Source organism: Clytia hemisphaerica, unplaced genomic scaffold (assembly GCF_902728285.1).
Source record: "Clytia hemisphaerica strain Z4C2 unplaced genomic scaffold, Clytia hemisphaerica genome assembly, whole genome shotgun sequence".
Taxonomy (NCBI): domain Eukaryota; kingdom Metazoa; phylum Cnidaria; class Hydrozoa; order Leptothecata; family Clytiidae; genus Clytia; species Clytia hemisphaerica.
This window is the reverse complement of record NW_027104389.1, coordinates 1,433,861-1,461,341: the sequence shown is the minus strand read 5'-3', so window position 1 is coordinate 1,461,341 and position 27,481 is coordinate 1,433,861. Positions and strand designations below refer to the sequence as shown.

At 35.0% G+C, this 27,481-nt stretch overlaps 3 protein-coding genes across 4 annotated transcripts in view; 1 reads left to right on the top strand and 2 right to left on the bottom strand.

The window, feature by feature from the left end:
• LOC136819566 (cytochrome P450 4V2-like) overlaps positions 1–27,481 on the bottom strand; it is a 92,741-nt gene that overhangs the window by 64,657 nt on the left and 603 nt on the right. The window lies entirely within an intron of this gene.
• Positions 448–16,393, bottom strand: LOC136819565 (ankyrin repeat domain-containing protein 13B-like). Its single transcript, XM_067075800.1, has 16 exons — positions 16,253–16,393; positions 13,956–14,090; positions 7,365–7,500; positions 6,940–7,064; positions 6,670–6,715; positions 6,295–6,348; positions 5,839–5,928; positions 5,359–5,428; positions 5,011–5,124; positions 4,545–4,693; positions 4,247–4,317; positions 3,771–3,986; positions 3,198–3,276; positions 2,181–2,453; positions 1,812–1,956; positions 448–1,292 (listed from the first exon to the last, which is right to left on the bottom strand). Exons 5-16 carry the CDS (start codon positions 6,692–6,694, stop codon positions 1,040–1,042), a joined length of 1,539 nt encoding a protein of 512 aa, XP_066931901.1. The 5' UTR covers positions 6,695–6,715; positions 6,940–7,064; positions 7,365–7,500; positions 13,956–14,090; positions 16,253–16,393; the 3' UTR covers positions 448–1,039.
• Positions 16,561–27,253, top strand: LOC136819568 (actin-related protein 2/3 complex subunit 3-like). The gene is made up of 6 exons (XM_067075804.1): positions 16,561–16,651; positions 22,119–22,212; positions 22,604–22,715; positions 23,162–23,307; positions 25,729–25,823; positions 27,033–27,253. The coding sequence occupies exons 1-6, from the start codon at positions 16,646–16,648 to the stop codon at positions 27,093–27,095; spliced, it is 516 nt and encodes a 171-aa protein (XP_066931905.1). The 5' UTR covers positions 16,561–16,645; the 3' UTR covers positions 27,096–27,253.

Below are 27,481 nucleotides of genomic sequence, written 5' to 3'. Positions count from 1 at the left end.
TGCGTTTTAAAAAAATCCAAAAAATTATTATGAACAAATAAATAGGTACTATATAACCATAATATACTACAAACAATTCTGGTCAAGAATTAAAAAGAAAATTGCGTACTTTTCCTCTTACTTTGATTGTTAATAATACGAGTTTGGATGATAAACTATTCTAGAGACACTCCAATAATGAAGAAAATCACGAAAATATTCTATACAAGTTCGAAATAAAAGAGTCAACTATAGTTTAAACCATTGACTTCTAAGCCCGAATGGCTAGACTCGAGATTCTGGATGGGAAATGAAGCCACTTATTTCACATCCAGAACGCCCGCGCGTGGTTTTTATACAAACGTCGGATTGAAAGTAAAATCTATCGCTAGATTTAAAAAAATGCAGTCCTCAAAAACAAAGGAACCACTAGATACAATCCATCGTCATGATTGCGGCACGTGGCGCGTTCTGGATGGGAAATAATTGGCTTCATTTTTTCTTGCCTGGGAAAGGTTAGAGATTCTTCTCTAGCCCTTCGGGCTTTAACTTAAACTCAATGATTTAAACGACCAGTGTAAATCGGGTACCACATTTTCAAATATTATTATATACATTTCTTTCCAACAGAACAAAATTGTTAAATGCTGTTGTAAACTGTAGTGTTCATTCATTGTATGCTCAGGTTGGAGGAATATTCCCCTATCCTCTATTGGAAACGTTCCGCGACTGTGTACCAGGGCGATGTAACACTCAGAATGGTATAATGTTTAAACGGTAACATACAATTTTCGCTACACTTAAAAACCCTTTAGTAAGCTATTCTTCATTTGGCAACAAAGGCCTGTCACAGATAATGAAAAATGAATTATAAATTGTTACTCGTTTTCTCTTGTAGAAACAAATGTTCTCTTGACCAGCTATTCATAAACCGCTCAACAATGAGATCAGATAGTGCACTTCGCTTCTTCTTTATGCCAGAGAATTTGTGTGAAGATTTCAATCCATCAGTAGACTTCGCGACTTAGATTAGTTGCATTACTCCATTTCTCAATTAGTATTATTTCTCCTCCATGGATAACTTCAGCACTCGCTCTAGTTCGTCATCCTCGTCTTGTGCTAGCCTAGAAGCATTCTCGGTTTCCTCTGACGACAAGCGCATGGCTAGCATAAATTGTTCTTCCTCGCTCATTCCGCGGGCTAGAGGAGCAGGAGGTTCAACACCAGTCTGGATAGATGGAGTGTTGGATACAGGCTGGTTGGTGACTGGAGGTGGATCGATACCTTGTGAAATTAGACTTTCACGAATGGCTCTAACAATTGAAAAGAAACGTGATATTGAAAAATTGTCGTTGTCAAAAATAGTTCTCTTTTTGTCAAAAAGATGTACAAAGAATTTGGCTATGATAACTAGAGCATTTCTCTCAGAAAGTTTGAATTGATAAGAGCCTTACAGTAGGTTGAATAAACACCTTAATCAATATTTCCCTGTTAAATAAAATTTCAAATAATCTATAATGCATAAAAAATGCAGCAACACAATTAAGCTAGATGAACCTGCAACTCAAAATCCCTTCCTTGCAACTACTTTTGGAAAAGGAGTGGGAAGCATATGGGCGGGGGGTTATAAAATCAATAATTCAAAAGCTTAGTGCAATTATCATTATCTGTATTCATGATATGCACCATTGCAATGTCTTCTCCGGACCCAACAGCTGATTGGTTGAAAGTGACGCATTGACTGTTTTTACGTCAATTACAACCAATCAGCTGTTGGGTCCGTGACATAATGTCAGAAGACATTGCAATGGTGCATATCATGAATTCCTAACCTTTCCATATCTTCATCTTCCCTTGATCTTCCAACACCAACGCCCATAGCGTCTTGAGGATTCCCGCCCTCACCGCCACTAGTTTCAGCAAGACTTTGTTGTATGGCAAGCTGTAGAAGTTCGTCTTCTTCGTCTCTGTACGATGCTAGAATAAGAAAAGAAAAAAATAAAGCACTTTGCCCAGACTGAAGAAACTCTAAAGTCTTTACTAAAAGCTCTACTTATTATACGAGTTCATGTAATAATGTCTTAACTTGAGAAAATTTAAAGTAGTTCAGGCGAAATTTCTTTCCCTTTGTGCGATGTAAGGGTGATGGGAGATGGTAGTTGAAATACCTCGGAGTTTCAAGTAGGAAAAGAAAGTCTTACTGGAGTCCGACCGGTACATGTTAACATCGGTACCCAGGTCTCGATATTTGTGATGAACCTCGAAAATTGATTTATCGATGATACAACGTGTTTTCGGTGGTGTAGGCGAGGGCGTGCTTGATCCTTGATCGGGCGTTTCACTAACCACCCTTTCTGTTACAGGGCGCAAAGCAGCATCCTCTTCGAGCACAATGACGCCATCGGGACATTTTTCAACGCCATTTATGTTTCCGAAGGTGATCCGGGCGTTCAAGACATGAAAAAGCGGAATTTCTAAAGAAGTAAAATATTGACAGTTTTTGAAAGATTTCCAGAACCATTATTTTCGCCATTATCATATTTTGAGAGAACACTCGCTTATAGTATGTACCAAAGTCTTCTTCGCTGACTGAAAAGATAACGCGTTTGTCACGGTTAAGCAGCATTCCGTGTTTCTGACTTTTTTCCACAAATCTCTGAATGTCTCTGCGGTGGAGCGTAGCCATTTTTAGCATTCAATCTAGCTCAACTGAAATGACGTCACTTTTAACGCATCAATGCAATGATATCTTTCATTTTTTAAAAAGAGCACTTTTTTTTTCTCAGATTTTATCCCAGAAAACTGGCACAAGCTGAGATACAGCATCTCGCTAACCAAAACAACACACGGTAAGTTTTTTTCAAAATACAAAAAACGCCCGAGGGCGGGATGGTACAGGCTACACTCGCTAATGTGATCTTAGTTTATTACAAAGCTAATAGTCAGAATGTGCTTTGAAAATTCGAAAAAAATTGACTTCTTGAAATTTCTATTTACTGGGCACCAGTATCATTCCTCAGAAATGGCTCAAGATAATAAAACAATCAATAAAAGCGCTGCAGCTTTTAAAAGGAAATCAAAACCTAAGAAAGGTCCGAAAGAAGAATTCTCTGGCCGTAGTTCACACACACGCTCTTAAAAATTAGGTCCTCTATCGAACAAGCTTAAGATTGAAAGACCTTTTAATCTAAAATAAACGACCTTTAACCCATTCTTACCTATTTTGATGGGGAAACCAGCAGGAAGTTGCAACGTGATGAAATCCCTCAGTTTTGCAAAGTGTGAGTTACTATTCGCCTGGTAAGTGAAAAATAATGGGATTTATTGGAAATGAGAACAGGAAGAGAGGCTTCCCAATTTAAAAATCAAGAAAATGGTCTAATTCTAATGTTTTGTAGTGTCGGCTACTAAAAAGTAAAATTTCCATTCAAAATCCATTTGAACTGTGCTGGAATGAACTTTGAATTGAAACTTAAAATCTAATTTATAAAAAGTATTGGCAAAAACAGTATATACAGTTGACGATCTCTAACTCTCTTTTCTTCGATTTTCAAGGGGAATTGGATTTTCATCGCATAAGGGAGGGTAGAGTGTCGGTAATGAGAGTTTCTTGTTGACAGCGACTTTCAATATCATCGAATAATGGAGCGCTTTGAATAGTAGAGTGTCGTTTTTAAGAGTTTCTTGTTGATGGTGGCTTTTAATACCATCGAATAGTGGAGCTGCATCGAATAGTAGAACGTCGAATTAGAGAGTGTCAACTGTTATTCAAGTGAGTTTATCTTATTTACCATTAAGTTGATAACAGGCAAAACCTGTTCATTCAACGATAGCGGGAAACTGTCCGACAAAGCTACGGTTGCCGAAAATTTCTGTGATTTGGAAGTCATCTTTCGTAATCGTCCGACATCTTTGGAGGGATGTGATTTAGGATTGAAATATTGTTCGACAGTCATTCCGTAGGGGTTTGTACTGGACTCATTCACAATGTCTGAGGTGTTCATTTCCTGAAAAAGAATTTGTCAAAAGTACATTTCTTTTATATCTTAACGCTACTCGTGATAATAAAGCAGATCTTCTGTTAAGTTCCTATACGTGAGTTGCAAGTTAATTAGAAGCTACTGTTACTGATTTTTGCACAGAAGTTGCGCCTCCTTTCAAGCATACAAAGGAGGACTTTTGTAGAGGAACGATGATCATCATGTTCATCTCAAAATTTGTCTAAATTGAGCAAAAGAACAACGTGCTCGAGAACGGTTGAACTCACCACTTTGCTTTCTTCTTGTTTCAGGAAGTTCAACATTGAAGGAAGTTGAGATTCATTCCGTTTCTTCTCCTCTAGTAGTGAAACAACACAACATTATAAAGATTATTACAGTTGACACTTTCTAGTTTGGTTTCCAAGGGGAATTGGATTTTCATCAAACAAAGAAGCGTATTGAATGGGAGAGCGTCATTCTTGAGAGTTGACGGTGACTTTCGATAATATCAAATAATGTAGCGCATCGAATAATACTACTTCTACATCGAATTTTTCAAATAAAACGGGTCGGGCGTGGACTCACCGTCTAGCCTTCTAAGGTCATCTTCTGACATGTGTTCAGTCCTGGTGCGTGTGACCATTTCGACACCAGACACACTGAACACTTTTGCTTCGTATCCATTCACCTTCTCTGTCTTCTCTTGTCCGAACCATGGAAAACCTGATTTCTGTCTGTTCAAAAGAGATCGATGAAATGCAGTTAGGAAAAATACAATGTTGCAGAAATCCGTATAGCTCAGCCCTTCAATATGCATACATCGCTCCGTGATCTCAGATTCTTAAAAGGGTTTTTCCATTATGTCTAAGGGCACAACTTTTGAAAAGCAATCATTGTCAGCTTTCTAAAACTGTGCGAGTTGTCCTTGCAAATTGCAAAAGCTATCTGTTAATGCGTTAATGTGTTATAAAATTCAAACTTTTCTAAGCATACACGTGTAGTTTCTAAAACGAAGAGATGAACAAAGTATGAGGAAATGAATAAAAAGTACCTTGCGAAGCTGATATTATCGTGGTCGAGTGAAATGGTGACATTAGGTGCACGGAAACGGGAACTAATGACCGAAGTTGGAGGGACGAGGTTCTCCAATGACAAATTGTCATCCCTAAAATAATAAAGATAACTTTTTTAATTAAGGATAAATTTGGTTGAAAGCCTTCCCGTGCATTTAAGATGGATAGGCAAGGTCTAATGAATTTGATTGGCCTTAGTCTTTTATTTTCTGAAAATTATAAAGCATTAAACTGACGAGAACGGACGATTCTTCCCTAAAGAGATAAAAAAACATACCTAAATCACAGTTAAAAACTATACAGCATCATTTCAATGAAAAAGTTACCTAGTTTTGATGGATTCTTTCCAGTAACACTTTTTATCGTGATCTACTTCGTAAAAATCACTCGATTTTGCTGAAAAGAAACGCAATGAGATATTGTATCTACTAATTGCAGTAGAAAAATGTTACAGAGATCATCGACCTCCCAAATCAGAGCTCCTGTTAAAGAAATATTAGGATAATAAATTCAGGATGTGTTTACGACTACAGTGCTAATGACAAATCATGTAATTTTCGTTTTTTCTAACCGATCCCTTATTAGCAGCCAACAGCTTCTCTAAAAGTAACCTAATATTAGAGGACATGAAAATAGTGCACTTCTTAAAATCATTTAAGATAGATGCCTAGAAATAACGTCACTCTGCCGGAAAAATATGAAAACTTTTGCTCTAAATGCACTACTGAGAATGTGCTCTCAATTTGAGGTATTTGCACATGAATAGACCATACACAAGTATCCAAGAAAAACACTTGAGAACTAACCTCCAGCTTTAAAGATGAAGCTCTGATTGCCCCGTTGCCAATTCATTTGTTCAAAGCCTTTCAGTGTCGTGTCAACACGCACGTAATTCCCTAGTAAAAAACAAGTTTATATTAAAAAGGGAACGACCCAAAATTGAAATACTTTAAGTATGCACTTTTTGCCGTGTCAGCATGATTAGACTAATCCCGTTGAGAGTGGTTTCTACATGATAGCAAAATAATTACACAATTTTAAAAGCGGATGGGATTTTATTATATGAACTTGGATAAAACAATTAAAATCGATTCACCGAAAAATAATTTGCAATTCGACTTATTGTTTCTCGTTTTTGTTTTCAATTCTAAAGTTATATGTGAAAACCATTCAGTGATTCTAAATCTTGCTTGCATAGAACTTCTTATTTTCAATATGATCATTAAAGAATTATGTAAATGACAGGAAAAAAAAACACATACCACTTTTGTAAATTTTGTACGAATCACTTGGGCATACTCTTGATACAAGAGGAACTGAAATTAGGAGATGATTGACAGGATGTTAAAATAAAGATACATTATCTCGTACACTCTTCTCTTTGTTATTAGTAAGTCGTGCATGACCGCAGTTGAAGGGGATCCGGGGGCTCCTTTTTTCCAATGTCCACTAAAAGGTAAAGGAGGGCGCTACTCTTTCTACCTGGCATGCTCTAGTTACCCGTGATCTTAGTATGTAAAGTCATTGTATAACCCGGCAAGGGAATGAACGCACAAACTTGCCCACCCTAGATGAATGATTTACCTTCATGCTAGGGCCACTTTATCATTAAAGTTTCTTAAATGAAAAGAACTTACTCCAACTTGAAAATTCCCACTTCATTTCAACATAAAAATCATCAGTCTACAAAACAATAAAAACAATATCATGAATGAAAAAAGAAAACTTTAGTAGGAGAACTTCAAAATATTTCCTTACTTAGGTTACAAATTTCTTATTAATTGACAGCATGAAAAAAGGAAATACGCATCCTTCAACAAAGAGATTTGATAAATACTAGAAAACCCAAAACATGTAAACAGAGAGGTAAGTTAGAGAGGTAAGTTAGTGAAAGGAGACAAAATAACCTTTTCCAGGTCCTCTAATATCTCGGTGATACCACCTGACTTTTTGGTGAAGTGTTGATATTCTCGGTGTTGTATGACAAGTGAAAGAAGTTCTGGATCACCGCTTCCTACTGCTTCTTGTGTAGCTGAAAGTTTCAAAATAACTAAAAAATTTTCCAAATGCTGAGTATATTTACACCTCCTGGTCTTTAATTATGCTTTAATAAGAAAATTACTTTCAGCAGCTTTCAGAACTGCTTGGAGCAAATAGCCAAAATAATATCCAAAAGTTGACAAAATTTATTAAGACGTTCTAAAATCCCATTTCATGTAATAAGTGTGACAACCAAAATCGATATCAGATGTTTATATACCAGTATTCAAGGAAAGCGTAAACAGTATAATGACCAAGTCAATGAGTTTTAAAATATAAAGTAAACCCATACCATTCCAGCCTTCTTTATCGGCAGAAGTAGCATCACAACCATGCGCAAGTAATGTTTTCACTGTCTCTGTGAAGCCAAGAGAAATGGCCAGAAGTAAAGGAGTTCTTTCATGAGGATCCTTTTTCTCATGATCAAACTAGAAATAAATAGAAGTGTACAACGATAAACATAATTACTTAAAGGCTTGAAAGTTTGGGAAATTTAAATTTACATAATCTGAGATCTTATCAAAACCTCACTGCCGATATGTTTCTATTTTTATGATCATTATTTTCATAAACCCTATAAAAACAACCATTTTTAAGGAAGGAGAAAAACAACCTGTAAGGAGAAATTGGACCCTGCCAACCAGAAATTAGGAAATCCCACTGGTTTTCTATACTTTTCAACACAACAATATTTCTGTTAGGTTAACTAAGGAATGCTGTACGCCGATGGGAAAATCAAAACAAAGAAAATACTCTCATTATTATGGCCCTTTAGTTTCATTTGCATAATAATAGGTTTTACAAGCAATACATTTTCATTGTTTTTGATATAATAGTGAAACAAAAAAAGTTTTCAGTTTTAAAAATTCATAAATGATTATATCTTAAAACTCTACCTTAAATTAACCTTACATTTTATATACTTTTATCATAGAAATTTTAGCGAGACAAATTTTAGCGTTTTAGCAAGTTTTCCCTATTTTTGCTAAAATAAATCTCGCTAAAACACGCCGAATCGACAGATCACTAAAATTTACCTGCGCAAAATTTCTGGTTATATTGCCTTGATATATTTTTATCAATAGGAAGGGTTTCAGTGCAAAGAAGTGCTAGAAAATGAATTGGTAGATTCGCTGGAGTTAGGTATTCAGTATTCGGGATTCGGGATTCGCATTCGGGATTCGAAAAAGCTCAATAAAAACTTGAAATAAAAAACGGATACATGTACACATACTAAGGAATAAATCCCAATAAAAAAAATTCAGAATATGAGCTCAGTTGTCACGTGACTATGGGAAATTCCCCTAATCGGGATTCAAATCCTGTCAGGGACCTTTCTTCAAAAGCTCGCCAGTCATCAGTAAATGGTTAAATTGACTTCAAATAAAAAACGGATGCAAGTTCACATGTTAAGGAAGATGTTCCAAAAAAATTAATCAGAATATGAGCTTAGTTGTCACATGACTACGGGAAATTCCCCTTTTCGGGATTCAAATTATTTCAGGGACTTTTTTCAAAAGCTTACCAGTCATCAGGAAATGGTTGGATTGACTTCAAATAAAAAACGGATGCAAGTTCACATGTCAAGGAAGATATTTCAAAAAAAAAAATTCAGAATATGAGCTTAGTTGTGACGTGACTATGGGAAATTCTCCTATTTAGGAGTTATTTCAATTTAGAGACCATTTTTAAAAAGCTTACCAGTCATCAGGAAATGGTTGGATTGATTTCAAATAACAAACGGATGCAAGTTCACATGTCAAGAAAAACATTCCAAAAAAGAAAATTCAGAATATGAGTTTAGTTGTCACGTGACTATGGGAAATTCCCCTTTTTGAGAGTTATTTCAGTTTAAGGACCTTTTTTGAAAAGCTCATAAAAACTCAAGGAAGAAAGGTATTGACTTCAAATAACAAACGGATGCAAGTTCACATATCTGGGAAAATATTCCAAAAAAAATTATTCAGAATATGAGCTTAGTTGTCACGTGACTATTGGAAATTCCCCTTTTCAAGAGTTCAATTATTTTAGGGACCTTTCTTAAAAATAATTTGATTGACTTCAAATAACAAACGGATGCAAGTTCACATGCTAAGGAACAAATTCCAAAAAAAATTATTCAGAATATGAGCTTAGTTGTCACGTGACTATGGGAAATTCCCCTTTTTGGGAGTTGTTTCAGTTTAGGGATCTTTTTTAAAAAGGTCATAAAAACTCAAGGAAAAAAGGTATTGACTTCAAATAACAAACGGATGCAAGCTCACATATCTGAGAAAACATTCCAAAAAAGAAAACTCAGAATATGAGCTTAGTTGTCACGTGACTATGGGAAATCCCCTTTTTTGGGAGTTATTTCGATGAAAAAAAGAAAAGAAAAACAAAAGCAAAAAAAATATATTAGGTCAGAATACTGCCGATAAGATTTATAAAGAAATAGAGACCTTAAGCTGTAACAGGGAGATAATGTAAATAATGAAGTCAGATCATTTGTTGCGTTTTGTTAGATTGAAGAGCTTTTAGGAGGTCATCAGTTGACTCAGATCTACTCAGATGAAGTTTTCGACCCTTTAATTCAATAACTTCTCGTAAATCAGCCCGGGGGGGGGGGTACTAGGGCAAGATGGGTTACGGGGATGCTCCGCTGGTCAGCGTACCTTTTTTAAACCTACACGAGTCTCAGGTAGGGTCACAAAAACACCAAAATAGCCTCGTAGGGTGCCTATTTTGGAAAATTTGGGGAAAAAGTAGAAAATTTGAGAAAATTTTGGAATTTCAGTCCCATTTAGGGTCACTTTGTTCGCAAATTTCGAGTCCCACGTAGGGTCCATTTTTCGAACCTCAGCGGAGCACCCCCCGTTGGTTGAAAGGTTAGTACCCCCCAGGGAGATCAGCGGGCCAGGTAGTATCAATACTATCTAAGATACTACATCCTCAAGCTCAGTAGTTATTTTAAAAGTACAATCCGTGCCATAATATATTTGCACTTTTGGCTAATTTACTATTTTTCAAAAATTCGAAGCTCGAGCGAGAATGTCAATTTCCAGCCCTCAACTTGATATCATCGATTATTTCGATCTGGGAGAGGTCCTAAGTCTTAAGTCTAGTGTTAAAACTCTACCCTTCGAACCTTTTTTAGAGCACTTACAAATCGATTGTGGTTTCAAAACACCCCGGTGAATTTTGTCCATCTTCTATTTATTCAACTCTCCGATTGTAGTTGTTGATTGGAAGTTGTTATGTTTGATTGACAGGGAGTTTTTTCAGGTTCGGAAGGAGTTTTTCCGGTTCACAGTTGCTTAATTTTCAGCAATTATTAACAATAAGTTGTTATTACCAATAAGTTGTGAAATCATCCTTATTAAGAATTTAACTCACCACCAAGAATTTATTATGAATTATTTTTTACCTATGGTATATGATTAGTTGGTTATTTTAGTGGAGTGTCTTTGCGTGTATATGAAGAGAAGGAAGGTGCGTTAAAAAGGTAGCTTGGGCGTAGAGAAAAATGAGACAGAATAATAGTGGGTGAAATAGATGATGGTGTATATGACACAAAAGGGGGTAAAATGATCTATGGGTAAATTTGAAAGATTTGACGTTCTGATGTTGAGACAACAGGGGGGTGAAGCAGTTACTAGAAGACATCATGCCGGTTAGTACCGTGGTGGTGTGCCATATGAATTGGATAAAATCACTTAGTACTCAGATGTACTAACTGCAAAAAAGGGTGGTCCCCTGCTAAATATTTGCCAAATTTTGGTACTAACTGTGTAAAAAATAGGATTTTGTGAGAAAATTTAAAAAAAAGACCATATTTTACCAAAAAAGATTTTGGGGAAGTAGATTTTTTTTTCAAATTTTCGAATTTTTTTTTTAAATCTTAAAAACAATTTGCTGGTTGCAATAGAAATTTGATTTTCTAAAATGTTGTTTTTTCCTATTGAAAGCTATGGAAAATTGAATCATTTTTAAGATATTAAATTTTATCTTATTTGATTTTATTGAATTTATGAAGGTCAAAAGCCTTTTTCAAGGCTAATTTCAGTTAGTACTAACTGTACTAAGTGTACCAAGGTGGTGGTGTTACTAACTTCTTCCGAGAAAGCAGTTAGTAGGCATGATGTCTGGTACTAACTGCTTCACCCCCCTGGAGACAACATTGTTTGGACGTTATAATAACGTTCAGTACCTGTTGGGTTTATTACTGTTCACTCGAGACATTACATTTCTTTTGTTATTTGGACCCATATATAGGAACATTAACAAGAACATCTAAGGCTGACAATGGTTGAAAAAATAAGAACATTCAGCCTCAATCAAAATTTAGGTGTTCTAATAAAAGAAACATGAATGTCCTTCAAAAAAGAATAAGAAAACGCTAATGAAGTCAATCAATGATCAATCCATGGTAATCTTTTAAAAAAGGTCTCTAAATTCAAATAACTTCCAAAAAGGGGAATTTCCCATAGTCACGTGACAACTAAGCTCATGCTCTGAATAATTTTTTTTGGAATATTTTCCTTGACATGTGAACTTGCATCTGTTTTTTATTTGAAGTCAATCCAACCATTTTCTGATGACTGGTAAGCTTTTTAAAAAAGGTCTCTAAATTGAAGTAACTCCCAAATAGGGGAATTTCCCATAGTCACGTGACAACTAAGCTCATATTCTGAATAATATATTTTGGAATATTTTCCCAGACATGTGAACTTGCATCTGTTTGTTATTTGAAGTCAATATCTTTCTTCCTTGAGTTTTTATGAGATTTTTAAGAAAGGTACCTAAATTAAAATGAATCCCAAAAAGGGGAATTTCCGATAGTCACGTAACAACTAAGCTCATATTCTGAATGAATTTTTTCGGAGTGTTTTCCCAGATATGTGAACTTGCATCCGTTTGTTATTTGAAGTTGATACCTTTCTTCCTTGAGTATTTATGAGCTTTTCAAAAAAGGTCCCTAAACGGAAATAACTCCCAAAAAGGGGAATTTCTCATAGTCACGTGACAACTAAGCTCATATTCTGAATAATTTATTTGGAATATTTTCCCAGATATGTGAACTTGCATCCGTTTGTTATTTGAAGTCAATACTTTTCTTCCTTGAGTTTTTATGAGATTTTTAAGAAAGGTACCTAAATTAAAATGAATCCCGAAAAGGGGAATTTGCCGTAGTCACGTGACAACTAAGCTCAAATTCTGAATAATTTTTTTTGGAATTTGTTCCTTAGCATGCGAGCTTGCATCCGTTTTTTATTTGAAGTCAATCCAACCATTTCCTGATGACTGGTAAGCTTTCAAAAATGGTCCCTAAACTGAAGTAACTCCCAAAAAGGGGAATTTCCCATAGTCACGTGACAACTAAGCTCATATTCTGAATTATTTTTTTTGGAATATTTTCCCAGATATGTAAACTTGCATCCGTTTGTTATTTGAAGTCAATACCTTTCTTCCTTGAGTTTTTATGAGTTTTTCAAAAAAGATCCCTAAACTGAAATAACTCCCAAAACGGGGAATTTCCCATAGTCACGTGACAACTAAGCTCATATTCTGAATAAATTTTTTTGGAATTTGTTCCTTAGCATGTGAACTTGCATCCATTTGTTATTTGAAGTCAATCAAATTATTTTTAAGAAAGGTCCCTAAAATAATTGAACTCTTGAAAAGGGGAATTTCCCATAGTCACGTGACAACTAAGCTCATATTCTGAATAATTTTTTTTGGAATATTTTCCCAGATATGTGAACTTGCATCTGTTTGTTATTTGAAGTCAATACCTTTCTTACTTGAGTTTTTATGAGCTTTTCAAAAAAGGTCCCTAAACTGAAAAAACTCTCAAAAAGGGGAATTTCCCATAGTCACGTGACAACTAAGCTCATATTCTGAATTTTCTTTTTTGGAATGTTTTTCTTGACATGTGAACTTGCATCCGTTTGTTCTTTGAAATCAATCCAACCATTTACTGATGACTGGTAAGCTTTTTAAAAATGGTCTCTAAATTGAAATAACTCCCAAATAGGGGAATTTCCCATAGTCACGTCACAACTAAGCTCATATTCTGAATTTTTTTTTTTGGAATATCTTCCTTGACATGTGAACTTGCATCCGTTTTTTATTTGAAGTCAATTTAACCATTTACTGATGACTGGCAAGCTTTTGAAGAAAGGTCTCTGACAGGATTTGAATCCCGAATAGGGGAATTTCCCATAGTCACGTGACAACTGAGCTCATATTCTGAATTTTTTTTATTGGGATTTATTCCTTAGTATGTGTACATGCATCCGTTTTTTATTTCAAGTTAATATCTTTTTTCGTTAAGTTTTTATTGATTTTTTTCGAATCCTGAATGCGAATCCCGAATCCCGAATCCCGAATACCTAACTCCAGCGAATCTACCAAATGAATTCAGTCAATATAATATAATAATAATGTAATATGAGTATTCGCTAAAATTTATCCACGCAAAATTATTCGAAATCAGAGTTTTGCTATAAAATAAAAAAATCAAAATTTTCCCTGACTCGCTAATATACGTTAAAATTAGTCTCGCTAAAATTTCTATGATTAAAGTAATTTTTTCTCCTTCCCTCTCATACGTAGACTCAATCTCCATCGAAATGATCTATTACAGCTAAGTCTACCATTTTTAGAGTGGTCTAAAGATTGAGCTGAGAATGCTCACAGATCGCCCAGGAGCTCCCGCACGGGTGAAAAACTTTAATCTGTCAATCATTTTCTCAAGTGAAGAGGACGCGAAGCGATTCTAGCTTTACGGTAGTGCCACGGATCATCAGTGGATAGTATTCAATTATCGTTATACCTTTATTTTCATTCCTAGAGCTTTTGTAAAAAAAGGAAAAATTCCATAGGAAAAAATTTTCCTTACCAATTTGGAGCCAAAGCTTCTTCCAGTTTTGAAGTATTATCATACCAGACCATCCAATGGAGTGGGAAATCTTCTTTGATTTGATCTTCTCGAAGTTCAGCCTTTGGGATATCTATTTCTTCCATGATGTTTAATCTGACATGAAATCAATGAAAATGGACTAAAATTCAGTCAAGCACATCCTGGCAAATGAACGGGGTGAGCATTTGCATGGGATATTCGTCACCCAGTGTAAATGAGATAGGACGTCTCAGGCTAAAAGCGTGAAAATAAATAAAAATGAACTTCAAACCGAAAAAGGGAAAAAAGGAAGAAAATTGGGAACTTTATTTTTTCATTAAAAGTTTCTTCAATCTACGAAGACAAAATTGACCCATGGAAAAATAATTTCATCTATGCAGTTCTTTGAAATGAAGCAAAATATTTCCAACCCGGTTCAATTAAACTGGGTATTTCTCGGCGCTATTACGTCACTGTCATTTTCGACCCCATTCATTTGCCAATGGTCGCAAGTGAAAAATACCCTGTTCATTTGCAAAGAAATTCATACTTTTCCAACCCGGCGAATCTTTAAAAAACAAGCGAACAATAAAATATAAGTACCCTTTCCAAATAAACCTCTTCGGTGGCGAGCGTAGTCTACTCTGACGTAATTGTAAAATTTATGTGATGGGAGTTTGACATAGTAATGTAATATTCTTTGGGGAGTTATGAAGTTCTCTGGAATTTTGATTGCATTTATTCAGGTTGAATTTTTTATGACTTCTAATGGTACTTTTTCTAACGAGTTTGATTACTCTGTTCTCACACTTATGTCTGGGGGGGGGATGAAAAACTTCAATCTGTCAATCATTTTCTCAAGCGAAGAGTACGCGAAGCGATTCTAGCTTTACGATAGTGCCGCGGATCATCAATGGATAGTATTTAATTATCATTATCCCTTTATTTTCATTCCTAGAACTTTTGCAAAAAAAAGGAAAAATAGAAAAGTTGTATTTTTTACTGCTCTATTCACATACTGAATTTGAAAGATCTTCTATGTGGCGTTTTTTTACAAACTTCAAAAAACTGATTTTTGTCCCGCCTTTGCGGGATTTTGGCTCAAGCGCTTGAGTGCAGCATAGGGTACAAAGTCCAAATATGCGTTTCCCGTAATTTTTGTATGAAAAGTTAGGTCTACACTGTATAATTACCCCGGATGACTATACAGTAGTAGCCTACCTTAAAACTTCTAGTCTCCTTTATTTACTTTTATTTACCATAGCTAAAGATTACAGAAACCTTCTCTGTCTGTTTACCACACGTAAAATCTCACAAAATTCTCAATCAATTCACCAAAAAGTTTAGCAGGTGACAGATTTTTTGGCACCTTGGATGAGGGGTGGTCTTATAACTGTCCTATTACACATCTTTATTTGTTTCAACCTGCTAGAATTCTAGCTAAAACATTTATAGTCGCGCGGCTGAGGTCGAAAAACGTTTCATTTCGTGATACATCTTTTAGATTCCAAAAAAAACAACGGAAACTCGCGAATTAGTATGTGTAGATTACAAATCAAAAAAGTTTCCACGATATTATCGTGCAAGTACGAGTAATTGTCGATTTTTTTGCGGTTCACCCAGGCCAAAATTTAGCAAGCCTGGAAATTCATATTTTTGGGGGTCTTCAAATTAAAAAAAAACCTATATCACATGATAAGACTCTTCAAACTGAGCAAAGTGTATTACACCAAAGTCCCAACTTCTCTAGATCAAAATTTATTGGCCTATTTGTGGTGAAAAACTGATGAAAACAGGGAATTTCCCCACATCTGCATTAATTTATGCAAATTGAACACAACTTTTTTTTGACCACAAATAGGCCATAACTTTTGATCTAGAGAGTTGGGACTTTGGTGTAATACACTTATTTGCTCATGTGAAGAGCTCTATCGTGTGATATAGGTCTTTTTTTAATTTGAAGACCCCCCAAAAATCATGAATTTCCAGGCCTTGCAATTTTGCTTGGAAACGCAAAAAATCGCCATTTACTCGTTACTTGCACGATAATATCGTGGAAACTTTTTGATTTTGGAATCTACATATACTAATTCGAGAGTCTCCATCGAAAAAAGTGGAATCTAAGAGGTGTATCACGAAAATCATTTTCTAGCCACTTTTTTGTAAACCTCAGCGCGCGACTATTATTATAACAATAATTTTTTCGGAACAAACATGCATTTTGGAGACATCAGACATGATGAGAGTGGCAGGAGGGAGGAGAAGGAATTTAAAAGCATGTGATCTGAAGCTTATACCTTTTCTTCTGTCAATTTCGATGGGAATGTGATCAGCAGGTTAGTGATGACTTTCCTTTCAACTTTTCAGTTTTTTCCTCTTTAAACCGCTTGCTTTTTCAATTCAAAAGAGCTTTCCTTTTTATTTTTCGACTAGTTTTCGAACCTATTGGAAGCAACCTGAACTGGATATCGGTACATTAAACAAATGAACTAGTACGCATTGGGTGAGCAGATCAAACGAAAGAAAATTTAAAGTAGAGAAACTTGGCAAAAACCGATTTCGCTTGGCTGCCAACTTAGCCCGTAAGTTTAAAGGTAAACAAAATCAACACCCGATCAAATCCGAGGTAAAAAAACAGGAGCATTTTTGGGCGAGAAACGACAGGACGAAATACATTTTTAAAACTCACAATGCCTGTAAGTTTTTGCTTATAACATTTTCACTTCATTGATTTTTAAGCTGTCATAAGTCAGCTTTGTTTTCGCCTGTGAATCCTTAACTTAAGGGAAGTGGTTTTTTTGCTTCTAACTTGCTTAATAACTTTCCCTATCATCTGGCAAAACATATTTTTCTGCTTGTGTATTTAAAATGGATATAGAATACATTACAGCCTGTGGCAGTGACTGCCTAACAAGTTGAAGCTACATTTTTGCCCACCACCTAGATGTCTCAATCTTTGTAAAACTGTAAAGCTTAGCTGGGAATGAGAAAGTCTAGCCAAACGTTGTTTTGCCGCCAGAGAAGAGAGAAGTCAAATAGTGTTCACAAACGCCACACTGCTGACTGGATGCCCTGGGCCCCTGGGCTGGCTGGGGACAAAACAGGGAAAATAATACTTTTCTCTCCCTGGACAAGAAGTAAACCATTCACATAAAGTGAATACGTTGTTGCAAGTAGTAGATTTAAGTAGGTCAAGTATTAGTAGGTTTGGACTGCATGCGGGTGACTAATAAGTTCACGTGAAAGCAGACGGAAGCAGGATGCCAAATTTGACACCCACTGACAGTTAGTCACACTAGCGTCCCGCCAAAATGCGTATCAAAGATTAATGCTGCGAAAGCGCTATATCGTTTACCTGACTCTCAAGCAAAAAATGCGCCGCAAAACTTCTAAAGGGATTCATGGAAAAATAACCCGGCGCTTTCAAATGAAATTAACAGTCTCAAAAACTATGAGAAATTGCCTAAAATTTGAGCCATAGATGAAATAATAGATGAAATAATTTGAGCCAAGCCAACCTTGCAAACTAATTTGAAGATCAACTTCCCAAGAAAAAGATCTACAGAGGAGATGGTACCCACCTAGATCCGCGCACTGCCGGATAGGCTATTTCCCGGAAATTTTGCCGGACCTCAAACGCTGACCCATTTACATGTGCGGTACCGTGAGAGGTCCTAAAGCCGACACCCTTGCCTAATTCCGACTCCCCAAATAACTGTTATGAAAAAAAATTCTATGTTTAGAAACATTCCCTCTCCAAGTTGAACGATAAACTATTGTTAGAACTCTCGAAACAAAACATCTAACAAGATAGCTGTAATGTCAAGATGTCAATTAATGTAATTAAAAAGTGTGAGTTGTAATTACCTTTTATTCTGGATCAGTTGCTCATATTTAAAACGATAACATAACAGTTTTGTAATAAAATGACTTGTGCGGGAAAAATACGAAACAACTTGGGCTGGTTTCCATCAAGAAACAAACAGACTAAATTGCAAAAATGGTGCGAATTTGAAAAAAGGGCGGATGCGGTAGCACTTAATTTGAATAACAAACATCGAATCAATGAGCGGCAACTATCAACGCCCTCTTTACTTTACCACCCATAATTCCAGATGTTTATTTACGGAAGGCCCGCAACCAAGCCAAGTGCCAGTGTAAAGTAATAAAAACCAGGCTTGATTACGTAACGTTTCAAAATGACCACACTCGTACACAGACCTCTTTTATATTTTCGTGTGCTTTCGGAAATCAAAACATCTCATTACTTTTTATGATGCTGTTACTATATACTGTTGTCATTTATGACGTTGTGCATATTGCAATAAAAAAATATGTTTTGTTATAAGAAGCAATTATTGTTATTTGGTTCGATTGGTTCAGTGTATCAAATCTCTCAGTTTAGTTGACACTTTGGTATCTTCGTTGCGTCACAGCGAAAGGTTTGTTTTTATTTTAGTTTGTATCTTTGAAAGACCCCATCGGATTTAGGCAGTGGTGTCGGCTTTAGGACCTCTCACAGTATTGTTTTTACTATAGCATTTAAATTAGACCTTAAAAATCAAAGGGCTGTCTTGGGAATTGAATGACATTTTGGTTGGGGAGAAGACATCACTTGGACCCCCCTATATCTATATGGACCCCAATATGGACCTCATTATGGACCCCAATATGGACCACATTATGGACCCCCTACAAAAAGGCGGGAAAGCATTTTGGTTGATTAAAGAAGCTTTATATTTGACCATCTGATCATTGTTTTGTAAAAATAAGTCATTTTGTCAACATAAGGACAATAGAATAATTGATGAGAATTGTCTTTAAAACTGCGCTTCCCAGTGTTTGCCTCTTTTCAATATTTAAATTTATCTATTTATTTCAAAGGCATCTCATTCGGTACAATTAAAATATTTGGTGTAAATAAAGCTTGCAGGCACTTTTAAAGTGCCCTGTCAATATTTTTGTCGAAAAGTGTTACTTTGTCAGGAAAATGACAGGTAACGTCTTTCTCGTGGAAGAAACGTTCATACGAAAACAAAAATAAAAATAATAATAAAAGTACTATTTTCATATCTCTAAAACAGTTCTCTTGGAGCATTTAATGTTTTCATTGCATCACAATCTATATCCATTTGCACCGCCAGCATCCTATTGAGCATGAAAAAAACACTTGTTGTAAATTGGTGTATACACCTCATATCTTTTGATAATGTCCTTATTTATAGATAACTTAAGTGTCATTTTTGTCAATATTTGGCATTGATGATTTGTCATTGAAATCTTCTAAATAGCATATTTTGTATACATCATTTCCATTGCATATATTATTTTCATGTTATATATGTATAAATTATATGATAAGAGCACGTTACAATTTTTCTGGTCTGTAATTTGTATGACCTGTGCCCTGTGTCTAAGACGCGTGTGACCTTATGTTTTAAAACATAATTTCAAAGTTATTTTTGATAATGAAATGATTTTATTTCAAGAAATACAAATAAATAGCCGGTCTATGAAATTAAACATGTGGTAACCATGATACAATTCGACTACGTGGTGTCATGATGCAATTTGTAATTTTTGAGGGGGTCCATATTGGGGTCCATAATGGGGTCCATATTGGGGTCTATATTGGGGGGTCCAAGTTATGTCTTCTCCCATTTTGGTTGGTTGATTTTGGCTGCTGCACGTTTTATTTTGTTTCAAACTTTCAAGTTTTAATTAATTGTCTTGCGAACTTGATTAAGGTAACTCTCATCCTTGTTGTTGCAAAACATCCTGTAGATGACTGATGTTGTTTTTTATGAAAGCTTGATTTCCTAGTGTGACTAACTGACTGATCATTTCAATATGTTGCACAGGCTGCACATGATCAAAATGCCAAAAAAGGTGTTGGAAGGCAAGAAAGTGCCTAATACGCAACATAAAAAAAAAGAACGACAAATTTACCATCCACAACATTTTACATTTGGTTTGAATTTCGTGCCAAAAAAGCCGTTGATAAGGTTAGCCAATCAGGCTTACGCACAATAATATTCATTCCTTTTTGTTTTTTGTGGATAATAGCAACTAACAGTTCATGAAATAAAAATCTGCGCATGTGCTTTAACATTGTTTTGAAAATAGATGTGAAGTAGACAATTTCTCTATGTTGTTGTTCACTGTTCAAGAGACGAAAGGGTGGAGAGAAAAAATATGTATATGTGTAACCATTTTGTGATTGTCAAAAAAGATGTCTGGGGAGAAAATTGAAAGAAGAGTAGAATCAGAAAACCTTTAGGCTGTTACCATAGACCTTTTCGCCTTTTCCATTATCCATAATTGTATGAAAAAAATGGTGTGTGTATGGCATCAAACCAGAATATCCTATGATTTTACAAACAAATTTTTAAAAGGCTTTTTTCGTTTTGTAAGTAATTCTAAAGAATTCACATTCAAAAGTTTTAAAGTATGAAATTCAATCTTCTATTGTTCTAATGAGTGTAATATTTTCATATTTTCTTTGTTGTCTTTATAATCTTTGTCTAAACTTGCATTTGTTTTACATATTTCCCACTTAAAAATTCAACCATGGCTATTTTGTTCCTATATTTGCATACAATTCAATATGGCGGATGGAAAGGCGAAAAGTCTATTACATTAGTTTGAAGCTTCAAAAATAAAATTTGAATTTAAAATACCATTGAATAATTTAATCAATTCAAAGTCACTGATTTTGAAATCTTCATGTTACAGTACTAAGCTTGAAAATTCAAGCAAGACTGTATAGTCATTATAGGCATAGGGTAATAAGAGACAGGTAGATTTTTAAGGGGTATCTTTGTATACTTGAATTTAGATAGATATGATATCAAAGACACCTTCTAGTTATTATAAAGTACTCAATAAAAGTCAATATAAAATAAAAATAGATTTTCCTATTTTGAAGGAATTCTTCCAGAATTAGCTGCAATCTGCAATTGATTATATTTGCCTGAACTTAGATTTTCAAATAACCTAGTTTGAAATAAAAATAGTCTCCTTCCCACAAGCTACTTAAAATAAAAAGATTTCAGTTGGACTTGATTTGTCTAAACAAATATTTTTGATTGAAATGTCCCTTTAGTACTCCAAACTTTGAAAAAAACTGTGGTAATACCCAAGAAGAATTTTTGGAAGATCTACTAAGATTTGGGGAAAAGTAATAGTCCTTGTGAAATGAATATACTTTGGTAAAAGCTAGACCAAGGTTTTCTTTAAAATCTTGTATGTAGATGATTTAACTACTTTTTCAGGTAAGCTATTCCACTGTTGAATGCCCCGATAGTAAAGGGAGTTGCTCTGAGGTCCACGGACACCATCGTTCCCATGATGCCTGGGTTGAAGACAATGCATACTCAAAAAAATCAAAAATCTTTTTTTTGCTCAGTTTGAAGAGATCTCCATCACCTAGTTCAGTAGGCAAAATATGCTTTGCCTATTGCTAAAAATCCTTCATTTGTTTTGATGGTTGAGCAATGTTAAATGAACTTTTTTAACTGTTGTTATTTCTAAGATATATACAGAGTCAGTGGGTCGATACTAAATTTTCGGACATATTTATGAATACTAAAAGGGTTTTAGAGAAGTGGTAAATTTTAGGGACATTTAGACACAGACCACCCAATCTTGATCTTTTCGGGACAAATTTTGTCTTCTCTCGAGACCATATTTCAAAAATTTATACTTTTAAACAATGCTGCTTTATAAATTGAAAACAAAAATTAATTAAAGACTTTTGATTGAATGTAAAAATAATTGAACTTGAATTTTCTTAAATGAGAACAATTTAATTTTTTTTGAAAAATTGCAAAAATTCTGAAAAAAAACTTAAAAAACCACAACAAATTCTGATAAAGATTCAAGAAATTATTAAAATTATTAATTTTGGTATCAATTTACTAAAAAAATCTCAACTTTCAGACTGTATGCCACCTTTTTGGTGTTTTAGTACTTTATTACCTATGGACTATGGTACTGGGTATACCACAACCTCACTAAACATCGTGATGTCCTAGATTTTAGTATCGATCCCCCCTGACAGAGTGCAAATAAGTATTATTAAGAAATTTGTACTGCTTTTTATTGATATTCCAGGATATTCAATGTATGTATGTTACAGTGTCTTATTTTCTTTGTTGTTAGGCATATCACTCAAGCCTCGAATCGCCAACTCAACTATGCAAGATGGCTTTACTTCCTGTCAACAGTAAATTCAAGGGTCCAGCGCCACCAGGCAGTAGGTGTCACTACAAAAGCACTTTTCCCCCTCCAATTACCAATTAGATTCCTTTAGCAACAGTAGCATATAGTCCTTGCAATAAAAGGTGTAATGAAAAGTGTTTTTAATGGGGCAACATGATTGAATATTATTTTGACTGATTTAAAGATAATTTTAATCATGCTGAAATTGATTTTTTTTGGGAATCTCAATAACTTTTCAACAGCAATTAAACATTCATTTCATAATAAGTGAAAGTGTCTTGATGTCTATCACAATTTGAAGTGTCAATATGCTTCCCACCCCTCTACAATACAAAGCTCTTGTTAGAATTGAAAAGCATTAAAACTCAGATAAACTTTTGAAAACGCAGCTATATTTTATTTATTTTGACAAATTATCATTATAGATGGAAGTCCGGACATCATTGATGAAACGCTACAATATTTCAAAGCTAACGTCTTCTTCAAAAATTATGAAATTAAGGTAAAATATAATTCATGCTTGCAGGCTTTACATTGATTTTTTAGATGTCAAATTTTCCTTCTGATTTCACAGGATTCGTTTTTCATCAAACTACTACTTTGACTTGCTAAATTGTTATTTTGTTTGTTGGAGGCAGGTTACTTTAAATCGAATACATTCATCAGTAATGGGGGAGGGTGTGTCTTCTCAAAAGTGTAATTTGTTGATCTGATACTTAATCTAGCTCTTGTTTTAGTCAATAGCGCTCCGCAACGCACACGTCATAATTATTACTTTTCACTTTTTGACATTTGAACCAGTTGCTCTCACAATTCAAGATACATGCAAGTTGTTATATATCTTTTGTCAAATGATGCAATTAACGTGCAAAAGAGATTAACGCAAAGGTTGAAGGGATCGGGGCTTGTACAAACANTAAGCTTCTTTTGTCTGACGAAATGTTTACATTTTACTACTTCAATATAACTACTAACATAACAACTTTTGCTTTTCTTGCTCAGATTGGTTCAAAAGAAGAAGCAAAGAAAGAAATGGCCACTTTGGCCATCACTAACTTCGATATTCCCGGGGATGCAAAGTTCCCTTTGAATGCGCTGTACGGCAAACCAAAAGACAGAACTGAAGCTGGTTAGTATTGTCTAGGACATAGTCTTATCAAGAAAATTTCGGTTGAGCTTTATTTTGAATCAATAATCTTACCAGAATCTACTAGAATAATTTTCTGCTCATCGTTAACAAGTTATACTAATGTCCTATTTGTTTTATTTTCTGTGTCATTTTTTATACTTACTTGCTCTCAAATCAATGCTTGTTGTTGCTGTTTTTGATGTAATAGCTATCACACGGTACCGAGTACAATATGGGATATATTTTTCGAGTTCAAATTTTCGTCATACTTTTCGAGCCTTTAGGCGAGGAAAATATTGAAAAGGCTGAACGATATTTTTCATGTTAATGTCAAATAATTCAGTTTCCTATCAGAAATATCTACAGAATCCTTTTCCAGCCGAAACATTGATTAAATAAAGAAGAAAACAAATTCCGAATAGGTGCATCTTCGAGAAACTCAAAATTTAAGTTATCAAAAAGAATAACACATGATGTAAAATATGGTCGATATTTCGATTCACTTGCTAAATCATTATCAAGACAGAGTAAAATGAAATTCTAAAAGCTTACTTTATGTACAGTTCAGAAAAATTAGAAAAAATATGAAATGCACCAGGGAATAAACGATTGCTGAAAACAAGAAAGAAGGACTAAGGGGAATAGAGAATAGAAGATTGGTCAATGTATAAACTATAATTAATCAAATAATTGAAGCTCCTTGGAGGCCTAAGTCCATGATTCAAGTAGGCTTCTTTGTTTAATACAAAAGTCTCTAAATTCTAATGTATATGTATCACCAGTATCAATTACTTTGGTGTTGTCTCTGGATTAAATTTAATTTGAATTCATCCCCATCGACCATCATTTAAAAGGAGGTATTGATAACCAAATAAGTGTTCACATTCCAGACAATGATCAACGTGCGACTTGATTGATGCTTCGTCACGTGTCGCTGTTCCTTTGTTCTTGGGAGAGGGTAACGTTTTGGTCAAACCGATGTAAGATCGGTACAAACCGGGGCAGGCGAAATCATAATAACACGACTTGCTAAGGACTTTTTATCTTATCTTTCATATTTGTGAAGAAGAGAGTTTAGTCACTGAATATTTTGTTACAAAATTTACCCTTTCTTTGGTACAACGACTAAGTTTTCGCCAACATTGCTTTACAAGTTGATCACCAACGTCACCAGCATAATGAACATAAAGTATACCTTTTTTCTTTTGTCATCATCGGTATTGGGTTTGTCTTTAGGATTAGACAGGACACGTTTAATCATTGCATTGATGACGGATTTTGGATATTTGTTCCAGGAAGCGAATTTCTTTATCATCTCGAGTTCAGGATGAAGCTTGTTCTTTGAGCAGAGTTTCTTTGCCCTCGTGATCAGAGATCGCATCCATGCAGTTTTCCATTTCCAGGGTACGAAAGAGTGTGCTGGGTACTGACCAGTGTGTGGTCTTTACGAAAGATAGCTATTCCATCGGGACAGATTTCGAGATCGAGAAAATGAGGTACTTGATTTTCAAAGAGGTCGACAGTGAATTGAAGATTTTTATCAAACTTGTTGAACTTTTCAAGAATGGATTCTATATCAGAACGTTTCACTAAGAGTAATGTATCATCGACGTACCTTGCATAAAACTTAATTGTTTTTCCAGTTCGGTCATGATAATATTTGCTAAGACGGGACCAAGTGATGCACCCATGCTGACTCCATCAGTTTGCTCATAGATCTGATTGTTGTACAGGAAAGCAGTCTTTTGGCATGTATCTAAGATTTTTTTTTTTCTAATTTTTTCTAATTTTTACTGAACTTGTACATAAAGTAATGCTTTTAGAATTTCATTTTACTCTGTCTTGATAATGATTTAGCAAGTGAATCGAAATATCGACCATATTTTACATCATGTGTTATTCTTTTTGATAACTTAAATATCTACAGGTTCATTGAATGCCCACCCCCTGGCTCTTAGGGGGGGGCTAGAACCTAAAGTTCTGGCTTGGGGCTCTTTTTCCCTAAGATCAGGGGGGGGGCTACTTACTCAGGGGGGGGGGGGGGCTATTTGTTTAGGTCTGTTGGCTGGGGGCTAACCTAACAACTTTTTCCAAGAACTAAGAAATTTTTCTTTGAACATTTTGGTATTTTGTTTGTGTAATAATGAAGCCGTACTATTGACGTTTGTTGATTAGAATTTCAAAAGAAGACATTAAACATTTTGTATCTCTTTCTCTTGTGTGGATGTGGATCTCTTGTATTTTGGTAGGGGGGGGGCTGTCTATTTCGAATTTTGGTGGGGGCTAAATCTCAGGGGGGGGGGGCTGAACCTTCAGGGGGGCTTCAACCCCTCTGCACTCTATAAGGTTAATATTCTTTACTTTTACATGGGACCTCTGCTAACATCTTTGTTGTTTTCATACCCAATACTTTTTTTATAGATCAAACCCGCATGTATTTCACTCAACTCCGTCAAGAACTCGGCCAAAGAATCTTGGATAAAGTTTATGAACCCAACACCAACAAACCATCCAAGGTATATACTGGTTTATTTTCTTGTCCTCTTTATTTCCCTATCGTGTCAGCTATGTAGAGTTTTTGCTACTTATCCTCTGTGAAGTCTAAAGGTTAGATAAATTTTGAGCGTCAATATGTTAAGCTCGTGATATTGCAGAGATGGGGGATAGAGTGTAGTATTCAGGATTTTAGTTAAAAGGTAGATATTGCATTTATGGAGAGGAATATTTGCTGCACTTCAACGCAATTTTCATATCAGCGAGTGTTCTTTCTAGGATTTCCACCTGCAGTGTCCTGAGTATTTCCAAATGATTATACCCATATCATTTAAATATATTAATTAGGCTTTTTCAAACAATCAACCATGCATCCCATACTGAAACCCGCATTCCATTCACCTAATATCGAAGAGGTCTTCTCTGAATTAAGTGAATTACTAGCCCCTTGACCCCTGACCCTCAATTTGCCAGCTCTGGAACCTTCTCCCTGACTTCTTTTTCTTTGATAATCTTACCATCCAAAAGGAAATATCAAAAGGCCTCATGTGAAAGGATTTAAATAACTCTTCACTTGTATCCATAACTTTCGCCAGTGTCCTGAGCTTATAAACAATGATAATTATTTAGTATTGAGAGACCTCATTATGAAAGGGTGAATACGTTTGTTATTTATGCAACTCTGCACTTGCCATAACCACGCTTCATTGTTATTAGAATTATCTGCTTTTATTTGCACTCCTATGGAAACTCCAGTGTACTTACGCTTATGACAGCCATTCAGAAGTCAGGTTTCTCAGAGTTGTTACATGTTAAAAGCGCATGCTCTACTGGTTAATATTGAAAGTTTTTTCATTTTGTCATTCAATCATTCATATTTATTCATATTTATATTGTACCTCTGCCACCTGACACGCGTCGTTTCATTTGGTGTGATGCTGGTTGATGTTGTTTTTAGAAACGAGCGAGTCAGAATGAGTATTTTTCCAACAAATGATCTTCTTAAAAACATCCATTGCGCTACGAATCAAGATCTTTGTGATTGTAGATATATCAATATAGAAGCTCTTGTGTACCCAGACTTCGAGATAATTGTTAATCAAGTGTCACTTAATACCATAGTATACATACCATACAGTACCACAGTATAAAAAATCCAGACAGAAATTTGCGAAGAAAGAACTCAATCTTGATCACAAGCATCTCATTTTGTTTTCATTTCGTTCTCTTAGTGGTGGATGTGCTTCGTTAAACGACGATTCATGGATAAATCTCTCTCAGGACCAGGAATGTAAACAGGGCCTTATTCATACCATAATAACATCTATCTTGCACACGCTTGAATTCTGTCTAAAATACTCGTTGTTTAGGGGTATAAATTATGAAATGTAGAATAATTTAATTTGTATTTTTTGATTTTTTTTTGTTCATAAATTTTTCTGATCTTTATAAATGTTTACTTTCTCTTTACCACTTAATTGATTCATGATCTCAGACTGTCTATTTCTCAATTGTAAAGTCATTTCTTTACGATCGATTAATAAAAGCCTCCGAGCCTGATCGGGAGCCTGGTTCTGGAAGAAGGAATTATTTAGTAAGTCAAGTTCAATGAAAACTCTTTTTCGATTTTTTGTATTACAGTTTTTTCACAAAAATATTTTAAATCATTTTAAACTTTCAA

Excerpts from the sequence above, each read along its gene's own strand:
- LOC136819568 (XM_067075804.1), top strand. Across the intron at positions 23,308-25,728 it reads AAAAGACAGAACTGAAGCTG|ATCAAACCCGCATGTATTTC; the intron begins GTTAGTATTGTC and ends CTTTTTTTATAG. Across the intron at positions 25,824-27,032 it reads ACACCAACAAACCATCCAAG|TGGTGGATGTGCTTCGTTAA; the intron begins GTATATACTGGT and ends TCGTTCTCTTAG.
- LOC136819565 (XM_067075800.1), bottom strand. The coding sequence starts at position 6,694 with ATGAAGTGGGAATTTTCAAGTTGGA. Across the intron at positions 6,349-6,669 it reads GTGGGAATTTTCAAGTTGGA|TTCCTCTTGTATCAAGAGTA; the intron begins GTAAGTTCTTTT and ends TCCTAATTTCAG. Across the intron at positions 1,293-1,811 it reads GAAGATGAAGATATGGAAAG|AGCCATTCGTGAAAGTCTAA; the intron begins GTTAGGAATTCA and ends TTCAATTGTTAG.